Here is a 12,453-nt window from a genome sequence, read left to right on the forward strand (position 1 = left end):
GTTGGTACTTTGCAACAATGAACTAACAAGGTAGTCAGTGAGGTTATTGCTGATGTCATCTGGCAAAAAGATTTAAAACGTAGTTTTTATCTTCAACTCTCAATTGTCCAGCTGGCAATTTGGAGGGAAGTTACCTATCACGATACCATATTTTTTGTCCCATATTGGTTTGGTCTCTCTCTTTGAGGGGAACAGAGAAGGGGAAACGTAAAAGGCTATATCAGAAATGGCTATAACTCAGCAGACCTAGTTCCAACAGTCTGGCAGGTTGTGACCAAAGTTTCTGTATGATGCAAATTTCAGCAAAGAGGAGTACTAATTAGAGACATGCTGATATATCCTGTACTAAAGCTGCTGCTGTATAAGGCCAGGAATTTTATGCTTAATTGGACAGAACAGTGACATTTTTTCTGCTGTTCATAAAAATGAACTCAATCAAATCACTCAGCATCTTTACAAAAAAAACACAGTTTAAAATGCATTTTTCTTTTGATCAAATTATTATTTTCATTAGCTGGTTATACTGTAAGCATGCCTAAAGCACGTATTTTCTTCTCTACTAATTAGTGTACCTTTTCTCCTGTGTCACCCTTCCGTCCATTTTCTCCAGCATCACCCTATAATTAAAATACGTATTATATTTTAATGATTTTATGTAAGCACACAGCATGCAGAGAAGAGTCAGCATTCCAACATGATTAGTAAGCTAATTTTGTTAATCAGGTAGTCAATCTCTCTATGACATGGTCAGGAAGCATGGTTTATATAGCTGCTATGTCTTATACAGTCTTCATTATAACTGTAATCCCTTTCACCGGTCCTCAAAAAAACCCACAAACTATCAAATAACTATCTTCCTCTCGGTATAGTCTACAGACTTCCCCAGTTCACTGTGGTTTAGCAATGAAGGAATGATTTCATGATGATTCAGCATTTTAAATTACCAATACGTATGTTTTTTTCCAACACAGAGACATTGACCTAAACGCATCTATATCAAATTCAGGTGACAGTTACACAATTCCAATACTTTTAATCAGGATTCTCAAGTAATTTATGGCATACACTCTCTGAGTATGAAGTCCTTCATGAATGATTCACAAACTAGAAAAATGTCACTGAATGCCACTCCTCCAAGGAGCCACCAAAATATTGCTACATAAATTTTATGCATTGTTTATTGTTAAAAAAGTGATGTTCAGATAACACTTCTTCATGGCTGGGTAGACATTTTCTACTTTAAAAACAACTTTGTAAAGAAACATTTCAAAAGATTTATCTATAAAAAGACCCAATTTCCAGTTATAGTCATATAGCCATATAATAAGCCCAGACTACACCAAGTCTTCATTGTATGTGAGACTATAGGCCAAAAATTTATATGGGACTTGAAGTTCATGTAAAGTGTGAGAAATATTTTAAATGCCAAAAATATTGATAAATGTTGAGTCTAAGTAGGCTAATAAACATTCTACTAGGTCTTGGTCAGATAACCAGTAGTAATATTCAAATAACAATATTTATTCAGTATCTGTCATATTGCTTGAAAACCTTAATGTAAAATTCCATTCAGAGGATTTATAACAGAGACCTTGTTGTATATCACAGTCACTGACACAATGGGAACTAGCTACCAATCTAGCAGCACTTTAATTAAGGGCTTGATGACACATGGAAACACAAAACAGTAACTGTTAGGAATGTCATCCCAAGTTCATTTGACATGATAAAGCATATTGAGGGCATTTATAATTACATTTTTTAGGAAAAGACAAAGAATGATTATGGAAAAGTATCATAACTTTAAGTAACAGAAATTCAGTATATGTTAAAATTTATAGTTATTCCTTTTGTGTCTGAAAACAAACAAAGGATTACTGAAGCTCTTCAACAAATACAATCTTACCCAAAGTAATGATTTCATGAAAAGAGATTCCCAGTTACATACTTCTACATGTGGGGTATAGACTTTCAAGACTCTCCTGGATTATTTTTATGATGTGCTTTTCAAAATGTGAAATGAATTGCCTTTGCAAAGCATGCTTCCAGCTGCTATTACATGGATTTACAGATCTGGAAGTGAAATTCAACTGCAGCTGCAAAGACATGGGTAAACATTTCTCAAGAGCAAATTGCACCTGAATACAATCAACTTACTTTTTAGAAACATGTCTCAGTGTACTCGTAGAAGGTGAGGCTGTGTACAGATTCCTACTCAAATAAGGCTTACACCATTTCTCAAATTGCCCTTGTACAGATGCAGAAGCTTGACTCTCAGTGTGTACTCTCACACAGGTGCTCCTACTGGCCACTCTCCCTAGAAGAGCAGAATTACACCCACATTTTGTAGTGTGGAGCTTGTTCCGCCCCCTCATCTTGTCTCAGCATGACTGTGGACATGAGAGAAGTAACTCTTTGCTAACTCACCGCAAGTCAGAGCACCATTAGTGTACCATTTGTGCTGCTGGTACCTCTCCAGACAGTCTATAGCCTAAGATCATTGGGGCAGATTCCCTTGCTCTTACTTAAACTGATCCAAGCAAGAATGAAGGACTCTACTTTTACTATACGGAGAACTGGTTACCCATATATCATTTAGAGTCTATGTAGCTATCACGCTGTTACCTAATTGTTTTAGTCCACGCAGGTGACAGAGCATTGAAACTACGTTATGAGAAATGTGTGGATCTCTCATTTATTCAGACAGGGTCATCTTTTTCTGAGACTAATCATAGTTAGGATTAGTTGCACAGTTGCTCAACTGTGCAGCCTTTAAAACATGACCACTGCTCTCTCTGACTAATCCCACTGCAGTAATCGCAGATCAGTAACTTCCATTAGTAGGTATTATTTGACACTCACAAAGGCTGCACAACACCGCTCAAGTTCTAGGTAGTAGCTGTATTGATTTATTTTTAAACTCGGAATCAGTGCGCTGGCAATTCTCCAAGCAGTTCTCCAAAACAGAACCACCACAAAGAAAGTAAAACATCTCACCTTTTCTCCTCTTTCTCCAGGGTCACCCTGATGAAAATAATTGGAGCAAAGAAGTCGTAAGTTACTAACACAAGCAAAAATCTAAGTGTTAGTATTACTATCATTAGTATGTCAATTACTAGCAATTATGTCACTACTGATGACATTGTCTCAGATGATGAAATCCACCAAGAAAATCTTCAATAAACAACAAAATATGTAAATTTAATAGAACTCAACAGACAATGTATCTTCAACATAATTTTAAAAGATTAATGATTTGCATGTAAAGACTTTTTTCCCCCATTTTGTCCTAGATTAAACCCTGACAAACAGGCATATGTCTTTGGGAAGTGGCCTGCCAGGACCTAGGTGACTCCTACATTTGGTTCTCCTTATTTTGGGAATGAATAAAGGAAAAATCCAAAGGCCAAATGTGAGGGGAAAGTCTTATGATTCTGTTAATGGCTTAGAAGGCTCCTCAGGAGAGACAAAAAGCCTTGAGTGTCTTGAACTAATTCATAATTGATTCAGAGCAAAGAGCCTTTGGTGCTCCTTACATTCTCTGTAACAAAAAGATGGCTTATAGCCATTCTTTTTTCAAAATTATAACTTGCTTGAGAAGCTGGCTCAATGGCAAATGCACTTTTGCACACCAGCCTGACCCTGACAACTCATCTCTGCATTTCTGGCTCAGAACTGCACTCTGGCTCATCTTTGCCCCTTCTGATGGCTGGCAGTCGCTAGGCAACCCAAAGACTACAGCTGTGAATACAAATTTAACATCAACTACCATAATTTGGCTTCTTCTGTATACAAAGTAAGAAAAGGTCATGCTCCCAAGTGGTTTGTTTTCATTCCTGATGGACAAGCAGCCAGTCAGTAAATGTAAAGAACCTGCCCTGCATGTCTGTCAGCAGCAGCGTGATGCACAGAATCAGCTGAGGAGCACGTGTGCACCAAAGACGCACGCTCACAGCTGATGGGATTAGAATTCAGCATTACCCGTTCCAAGAGGCCCATAGATCCCATCATCTTGGACATATCGAGCCTTCTTTTAAGATAAGTTATCATAAGCTTTAGGTTCTGTTTCCCTCGTTCAATATTAAAACAGCAGAACAAATTATTTAACCATAAAATATGTGCAGAGAGACATTCTGATGTAACAAATACAGGCCGAGACATGCTCCTAATGAGACTTGTTGCTAAGTTCCATAATAGCAGGATCAGCCCTCAAGGCTTAACCCTGACATTCGTCAAAGAATTGACCACAGTAGTTCTTGAAAAGAAGTCTGAAACACATTGTAAAGAGCATAAACAAAGCCTTTCTAAAAAGGTCCCCAAATTCCCAAACACTTGCAGGCGTATTGCATTCACTTGGCAGTGGACGCATATGCGTCAGTGCCACTGACTGGAATTATACATGCACAGCAGAAGAATATGCTTCTTTATAGTGAAATGCGTAAAGCCTCTTACAGCAGTGATCACTGGAGGGAGCAGATCATTAAAAGCCAGTCAGAATATAAACCCAAGTTGGAAAGCCTGACTGTCATCTATACATGCACTCACGTACCGTGTACTTCTGGTTTTAATCCATTTTCAGTACTGACCTTAAGTCCTGCTGCTCCTTTCTCTCCTGCTACACCAGGCAAACCAGGTTCACCCTAAAGGCAAAGAAAACAAAAGATGGGGTTAAGAAAGACATGATGAGGTATATATTAACAGCATTTCACCTACTGTCTCATATAGGGGAAGTAATGATAAAAAAAATTTAAGACGACTATGTGAATATGTACTCCAAGTTGGGCACTAAAATGCCTTATTTCATCAGGTAGGGTGGATTAACTCTAATTAAGTCCTGTGTAGATAAGAAATAATTCTACTGAAGGCAGTGGAAATACACAGGTCAAACTAAACAGAAAATAGAACTGCGACTTCTGATTCTGAAAAGCTGGCCAATTAACCTTAAGAGCATAGTCTTCCCAGCAAGACTGCCAATGCTTTTCTCTTCTCTGCAACTTAGAAATACTGCAAGAAAGGCTTATCTTAAATGATTTTGACATTTGTGCTTCTGGTCTCATACAGAAGGCAGATAATGAAGAAAAATGAGAAGTACCCATTCCAGAAGTGGAAGAGTTTGGAAGAATAGGCAGCTTTTTAATTTTTTAAATATACCTTACTTGTCCATTTTTCATACTCTTATACCACTGGCTGAAAAGTAGATTTAAAAGATTTAAAAATTTTCAGCATTACATCAATGATCCAAATTTTGGGTATGTTTAGTGGATAGTATATATATATTCTTCCACAGTTCAAGGAGTCAAATAATTTTCATAAGTCAATCAACAAATAACAATTATTTACAAACTTCTTTTCTTCCCCCAAATTGAAAAACCAAAAAAACAATCAAACAAAAACCCTCCAAACCCAAACAAACTCTTAAAGACATTTCCTAGTGTTTAATTCCCAGATTTATGGAAAAACACACATATTATTTATGTTAGGTAAAATGATAAAGCAATGGCTAGACTTTATTGTAAAACAACTAGGGGTGATGGCTAATTATGTAAAACCTTCTGCAGAAGTATGCCTCAGTTTCACAATACCTGTTGTCTTTGGTAACCCTCGTGTACACAACTGCATTGCACTTCCGGGGTGGCAAGGCATGTTAAAATAACATCCAAAAAAAGATCTGAAAAAGCCTACCACTAGGTTCTTCTATAAGCCCTTTACTACAAAAATGTATAAAAATGTGTAAAAGTTAAATACAATAACTAACATATTAATCAAATTAGAAACTGTCATTCATATCAGAAACTCAGTGGACAATTTTCATACAGTATTCAAACTTAGTAGACATGATGAACCAACCCTCTACTCAAAAGGTGCAGAGGTGTTAAGATAAAGACTTGTTCCAAATACAACATGTATCTTCCAGTCCTCCATAAAAGCTTTCCATTAAGAAAGGACTTTTCTCTTTCTTACTTCCACAGTCATATTTTAATCACAGATATATAAACTCTGATTCTCCATGAAAGCAGGCTCCATTCTATTTCTAAATTAGGTAACAGGATCATGAATTACATTTTAATTTCATCAAGAATTGGACTATTTCAAAATATGAAACAAAAACATCGAGGTTCTAGCAAAACTCTAGTGAGGTATTTTCCAAGCCAGAGAAAAAGTGTTAGGTACCATTAAACTCTCAGGGAATTAAATAGCCATTTGAGTCAGCCCTTTTTCAAGGCTCCTTTGTACTACAGTAGCTTTAAGACTGATATAGTAGCACAGGCATTTGATATATGAGTGGTCAGGGTTTGAAGCTGTTGGAGATTAGGCCTAAGTGTCCTAAAGGATTGACCTAAAAGGCACTAGAAGAAAACTGCCAGTTGACAAAAGGAAGCAGAAGGGACCAATGAATATGCACTTGTTTCTCCTCATCCCCACACCCCAAACAAGTTTGTTTCTGTCCCCTTCATTTTAAAACAGCTGCTGTCGGCTGACACTTTCAGGGGCTTAAATCTCTAATCAAAGGGTTGACATCCCAGGCTTGCACTTTCCTCCCAGGTTTACATATCAGTGCTATGAATGCAGAGAGCTACTACTGTGACAAAAAGGAGACTACAAAAATGGGACAAAAGAATTATCTTATTTTCTTTGGAAAAAAGTGAAAACCTCAGGCTGTCACCTAAGTCTGAGTAAATCCCTATTCATACCAATAGTCTCATTTCTAACCTATATGCAACTTTCCTATGGCCAACACTACAGTTCTGGCACTGAAAGTACTAGTCAGAGGCATTATCACAGCAGAAATTAGCTCTGGAAATGGGAAAGATTGAAGGCAAACCTAGAAGAATGCACAGAAATGACCTTGTAGCTTTATGCTTTTGAAGTTATTATCCTTCTATTTCTAATGGCCAGAAGAACAGGGACTAAAATAATTTTCGGTCATACAATATTCCTTTCACTATTTTAGAACCCTATTTTCTTGTCCATACAAGGAATCAGGGAGCAATAAGATGAAATAAAAATGTACAGCACATAAGCTACTCTATATCCTACCCCTGGTGAACATTCCCAGTGCACAGCAAAATGAGCTTTGTGCCAGGGAGCCTCCCTTTTTCACACTGCATGTCTTGTGGGCATGGCAGAGCCTGGCTTTATGTGTAGATATTTTAACAATTCCATTAAAGCCTAACATAAAAAAAACAACCAACCAAACAAAATCAAACCACTAAGAAACACCACCACCACCCCCTCTAAACCAAACCCAAAAAAGAGCAAAGCCTTGACAGACCTCCCATCAGTTAGGAAATTCCAAAAGTAGTTGTGAAGCAAAACAGAAGCTAACATTTTGAAGGCGAGTAGATTGATAGCTCTTCCCTTGCTATACACTAAAATACTGTGTTATTTTAGGAATATTGGTCCAAAAAGATTATTTTGATTCTTGGCATGACAATAATTTAAAATATTTCTGTTAGGAAGTATAGTTAATTACTTTCCTTCCATTTATTTACTTTTATGTATTTATTTATCAAAGCATATCTTAAAACTGGAGTGCAAAATGCTGTATGAGTACACTTCAGCTCCACAGGTTAGTGCTGTGGAGATGACCAAAAAGTATAGCTGCCCTTTAAAAGGCTGAAGACAGTTACACTGCTGTTCAAGGAGTGATGCATGCAAGGCAAAACTAGACATTCAGCAATGTCATCTGATGCAGTAATTTCAATCAGACTGCTTTTCAACTTGGTAAAATGAAAGAACCTATAAAACTAGATCCTTAATCTCACATATTTTTTACATTCACCAGGCCGTGGCTAATGTCTTTCCTGACTCATATTGCAGTCTCTCTCTAATAGCACTGACAGCAAAGGTGTTAGGCTGCAGAAACAATTGTCTTCTGCACATCATCTAGCTTTCAAATCGAGACAGCATATTTTTATTTTTTTTTCTTTCACAGAATGGTTGAGGTTGGAAGGCACTTCTGGAGATCATCTGGTCCAACTCTCCCTGCTCAAGCAGGGTCACCTAGAGCAGGCTGCCCAGGACCATGTCCAGACAGCTTTTAAGTATCTCCAAGGATGGAGACTCTATAGCCTCCCTGGGCAACCTGTGTCAGTGTTGAGTCACCCTCACAGTAAAAAAAGTGTTTCCTGATGTTCAGAGGGAACCTCCTGTGTTTCAGTTTGTGCCCATTGCCTCTGGTCCTGTCACTGGGCACCACTGAAAAGCGCTTGGCCCATCCTCTTTGCACCTTCCCTTCAGGTGTTTGACCATGTTAATGAGATTCCTCCTGAGCCTTCTCTTCTCTAGGTTGAACAGCTTCAGCTCTCTCAGCCTTTCCTCATAGGAGAGATGCTCCAGTCCCTTACTGTCTTCGAGGCCCTTCGTTGGGCTCTCTCCAGTACGTCCATGTCTGTCTCGTACTGAGGAGCCCACAACCGGACACAGTACTCCCCAAGTGTGGTCTCACCAGTGTTTTTTCCCATCTAAAGAGTAACTTTGTCTATGGTACGTCTGATTTTAGGTCATAGCTTGCCTTTCTGCAGTCATGAACTCCTGAGAAATCATCACTCAGGGACAGAGGGACTGGAACCACTAAAACACAACATGTTCTAAAACTTTCTAGTGCCTATGTAAAACACAACCCATGATCCCAATTAAAATTATAATGAGGGCCACACTGCACCCTCACACAAGAAAAAGATGTAAGACCCAGAGAAATTGTGTGAAGCCACCCTCAGAACATCCCCTTGGAACTTTCCCTGAAAGGGATGGACTGTGGGGAAGATGCTGTAGGAAGATGTGAAATGTCTCAGTACTCAGCTTAAAGGAATTGTCACTAGCCCTTTCTGCCCTTCCCCTGCATTCTTATTCTCAGCTAGACCACACCACAGAACCTGTGCTGTGCAATGAACATCACGTGGGATAACCATGATATACCGTAACAAAAAAAATTTCTCCCTACTAGCATTGAGATGGGCCACATACTGCCTCAGCAACATGGGGCTTACCTGAACACTGTGACTGATAGAGAAATAGTCTAGTAGGATGCTGTGGTAGCAGCACCATCTTATCTGAATGTACTGTCTACCAAGGTTTTGCTGTACTTGTAAAAGCAGTAACAAAAGCAGTAACAATTCAATAACCAGAAGGATGGTCCTTTGGACAGCACACCAGAACACCTTGGTTCAAGACCTGGCACTCTCGAGCCTATATTAACTGTATAACTGTATTAACATTGATGGACTGTCTCTGTCTTTCCTGTATTTGGGCAAAGAACATCCTTCAGCACCCTGCCCAATAAATAGGTATAGTAATTTCCTCAGATACTCTCCTGGTAGGGGCAGTCCTAATGCTTACACTGAAGTGAATCTGAATTTGCTGAGCACTCAAATGTGTAGAGCACTGCTTGGGCTCTGCTGCTAATATGAGAAAAATCTGTCAATACGAATTCATAAAACCTACTTCAGAACAGGTCTGAAAATGTATCACCAACTAGAGTCCATATCAAAGGACTCAAGGCAGTTGAAAGCATGCTTCTCCTTACTGGAGTGCTCTGTGCCCTGGAGGCATATACCTTCATATCCAGAATTAATCAGCTAAAAATAACGTGGCTGGAGGCCCCAGCTTTTCTTGTTTGTAACAGAAAAACAGCCTGGAGGCTGCTGTTCTGAAACAGGTTTGGTTTTGGGGACATACATAACTCTGTCTACACCAGCTGGTTGATATCCACCTCGCCCTGAGAAGAAAGGCTGTCAGTATTGCTATATTTTTCAGTCACTAGAATGTAATCAATTTTAAGGATAAGGAAATACAAGAGGCCCCCAAATCCTATCCAGTCTAATTTTACTCTAAAATACATAAATGAGGACAGAAGGGAAAAAAGTGGTTTCTCAGACATGTTACTGTGATTTCCATTTCAAACCAGGGTTGAATTACGTCCTTTCAACTTGCTTTTCACTCTCCTCAAAAGTAACTTAAAATTGTTTGTTTAAGGACTGGAAATCTCTCCTGGCCCACTCACCAGCTGAAATTAAGTGGAAAGACTCTTCAACAAGACTCAGCTGGCCTGCAAACCTGTCTGAGAATTTGTGAACTACATTTAATGATGTTTCCTTCCTTTATACTTCTGTATTCAAAATAATGTTAGTACACGCATACCCTTCCTAATTTCTCTAAAGTTAGAGAAATTACTTACATACTTTCAAAATGTGTCCCCTACATAGTACAGTACGCCCTGAAGGGGAAACACATGTAAATTAGAGTAATAAGAAGCATGAAGAAAGCAATAAGAAATGTGCACACCCAGACTCTAAGTCTACTGATAAGAAGGGAAATTCTTCTGAGGTTTATCAAATTGCTATTGTCAAACTACTGAAACAATTTGAAATGAAGGGATCTATCCTGACCATACATTCTGTTCTCAATACGCCCTTAAAAAACCCCAAAAATACCAAGTACTACATAAGAAAAAGCATTCAATGGAAGTAGAGAGTGAGGGGTTTATGCACTCCAGACAAACTCCTATTTAAAACAGTTGCACAGACTCCAGAAACTAGGTTCCTTCAGGCCAAATGCAATCCTTACTTAGGGAACCTCTCCTTTTCTCCTTGTGTTGTTGCTGCAGTCACTGGGAGTCCTTATCAAATCAGTATCACTTAACAAATACCAGAATATGTATTTTATACTTGCAGTTGAACTTTCCAAGAACCCCTTTGTGGCCATTTCAACATGATTAATGTAGGGATCTGATATCCGTAGATCACTGCAACCTCATATCTCCATGCAGGTATAATCCTTTTTCGTACTATTCAAGTGCCTGAGGACCTCTTGCCAGGGATCGAGAAAGGGAAGGTTATCTCCCAGAGCATCTTGCTAAGAAGCAACCTGCTAGAGGTGGCTTGCACAACAGTCTGCAAAGGAAAGGAAGCACTCAGAAAGACTCTCCTTGCTATCTCAGAAGGTTTCTGTCCATCCCAGGGACAACACTCTCTACAGGTATTATTAGGCAGCTCCTTTCCAGTTACTGTTCTCAACAAGATAAGCAGAACGTGGTTATAGTTTCCCAAATGTAGGAACAAAGAATGTAAATGCCCTTGCAAGGCTACCTGTAATGTTCCATTGGATTTGGCCTAAAAGAAAAAAATGTGTGAAGTTTTTATGGCAATAATTTTGCTACTATTAATACAAGAAAAATCTACTAGTTAACAGTCCTGCAAAAACATGTGGGTTGTGTAAAATTACACTTACTCTAATATCTAGAGATTGTCTAAGAGAAGTGGTTCATGTGTTAAGGGATTAGAAAATTGTTCTAAGTGCACTCAGAATTTATGATGTCATTCCCAGACCTATTGCTCAGACTTGTCAATCGTCTCCCATAATCCACTATTTCAATTAAAGAAGAGGTGAAGGGAAAGGAAAAGGAAAATTACAGAGACACATATAAGATGGAGATGACCTAACTCTGTATTATTCAACTGTTTAAGAGAAAGCAAAGCTAATTCATTGCTGACATTCATCGGCTGAAAGATATTTCATTGTCCAGATGAGGAAAGCATTCCCACACACACTTAATTTTAAGCATGTGCTTAACACTCACTGCCTTTTAAACTAAGAAAAAATATTAACTTGGAACTTAGTGCACTGCACATGCTGCTGTTTGACAGAGCGAGCTTACTGATTAATAGGCTACCAAGACAGTAGGGCTTTTGTAAAGCCTTTTCACTAGGTAACTTCTCAAAAGGGGATGACTTGCATCACTTATTCAAGTTGAGCTCAACTATTCTGCAAATCAACATCAATCTCTATGAGTAAAGCCAGGAGTGCCAGCAGCCAGCTCACAGTACAGCCCAACTCTTAAAATTACTACTCTGGTCTTCATTCAACAATATCTTCTGTGTCACACTGTACTGAGAATCTGTTTTTTTCATAGAAATTGGAAGAATGGACCTTGTAGTAGCAAAATATTAGCATGGGGGTCCTAGGCTGCACTATACTTTCTAACTTTAGGTAAATACTGCTTCAGTTTAACTTTATTTCCACCACTATTTCCAAGCTAGCAGAATTTGTTATCTACTTATTAAAAGAGATATCAACATTCAACTTTCATCTGCTTAGTAGTATATGAAAATAATACATTTTCTGCACATAAGGAAGTGCTTGCTAGTCAATATCAACCAACAATTGTGAAAACAAACAAAAGAATGTGACCACATTTCATTTTTATCTGTATGGTTTTGTCCTGGTATGTAGATTTTTTTTAGTTTAGTAATAAAAGGTCCTTTTTTCTTAAAGGTCAAAAGTAAAATAGTCCAGCTACATAAAAGTACATAAAAGTATGCTGACATCTTTATTAAAGTGGTAATAATTTAAGAATGCCTTCAAAGTTTTAGATGCTGTAAATATTGAAATAAATCAAATAAACATAAAACCATAAATTGAAAATGTTAGGATCTGTTTTTAAAGCACATTTTA

The 12,453-nt window shown here is 38.2% G+C and overlaps 1 protein-coding gene across 1 annotated transcript in view; it reads right to left on the bottom strand.

Moving 5' to 3' along the window:
- The window catches only part of COL25A1 (collagen type XXV alpha 1 chain), a 329,639-nt gene that overhangs the window by 60,193 nt on the left and 256,993 nt on the right, over nt 1-12,453 (bottom strand). The window contains exons 13-15 of the mRNA XM_072863100.1: nt 4,587-4,640; nt 2,998-3,024; nt 573-617 (exon numbers count right to left, since the gene is read on the bottom strand). Coding sequence (XP_072719201.1) covers nt 573-617; nt 2,998-3,024; nt 4,587-4,640 — 126 coding nt within the window. The remainder of the gene's footprint in view (nt 1-572; nt 618-2,997; nt 3,025-4,586; nt 4,641-12,453) is intronic.

Source organism: Ciconia boyciana, chromosome 5 (assembly GCF_034638445.1).
Source record: "Ciconia boyciana chromosome 5, ASM3463844v1, whole genome shotgun sequence".
NCBI lineage: Eukaryota > Metazoa > Chordata > Aves > Ciconiiformes > Ciconiidae > Ciconia > Ciconia boyciana.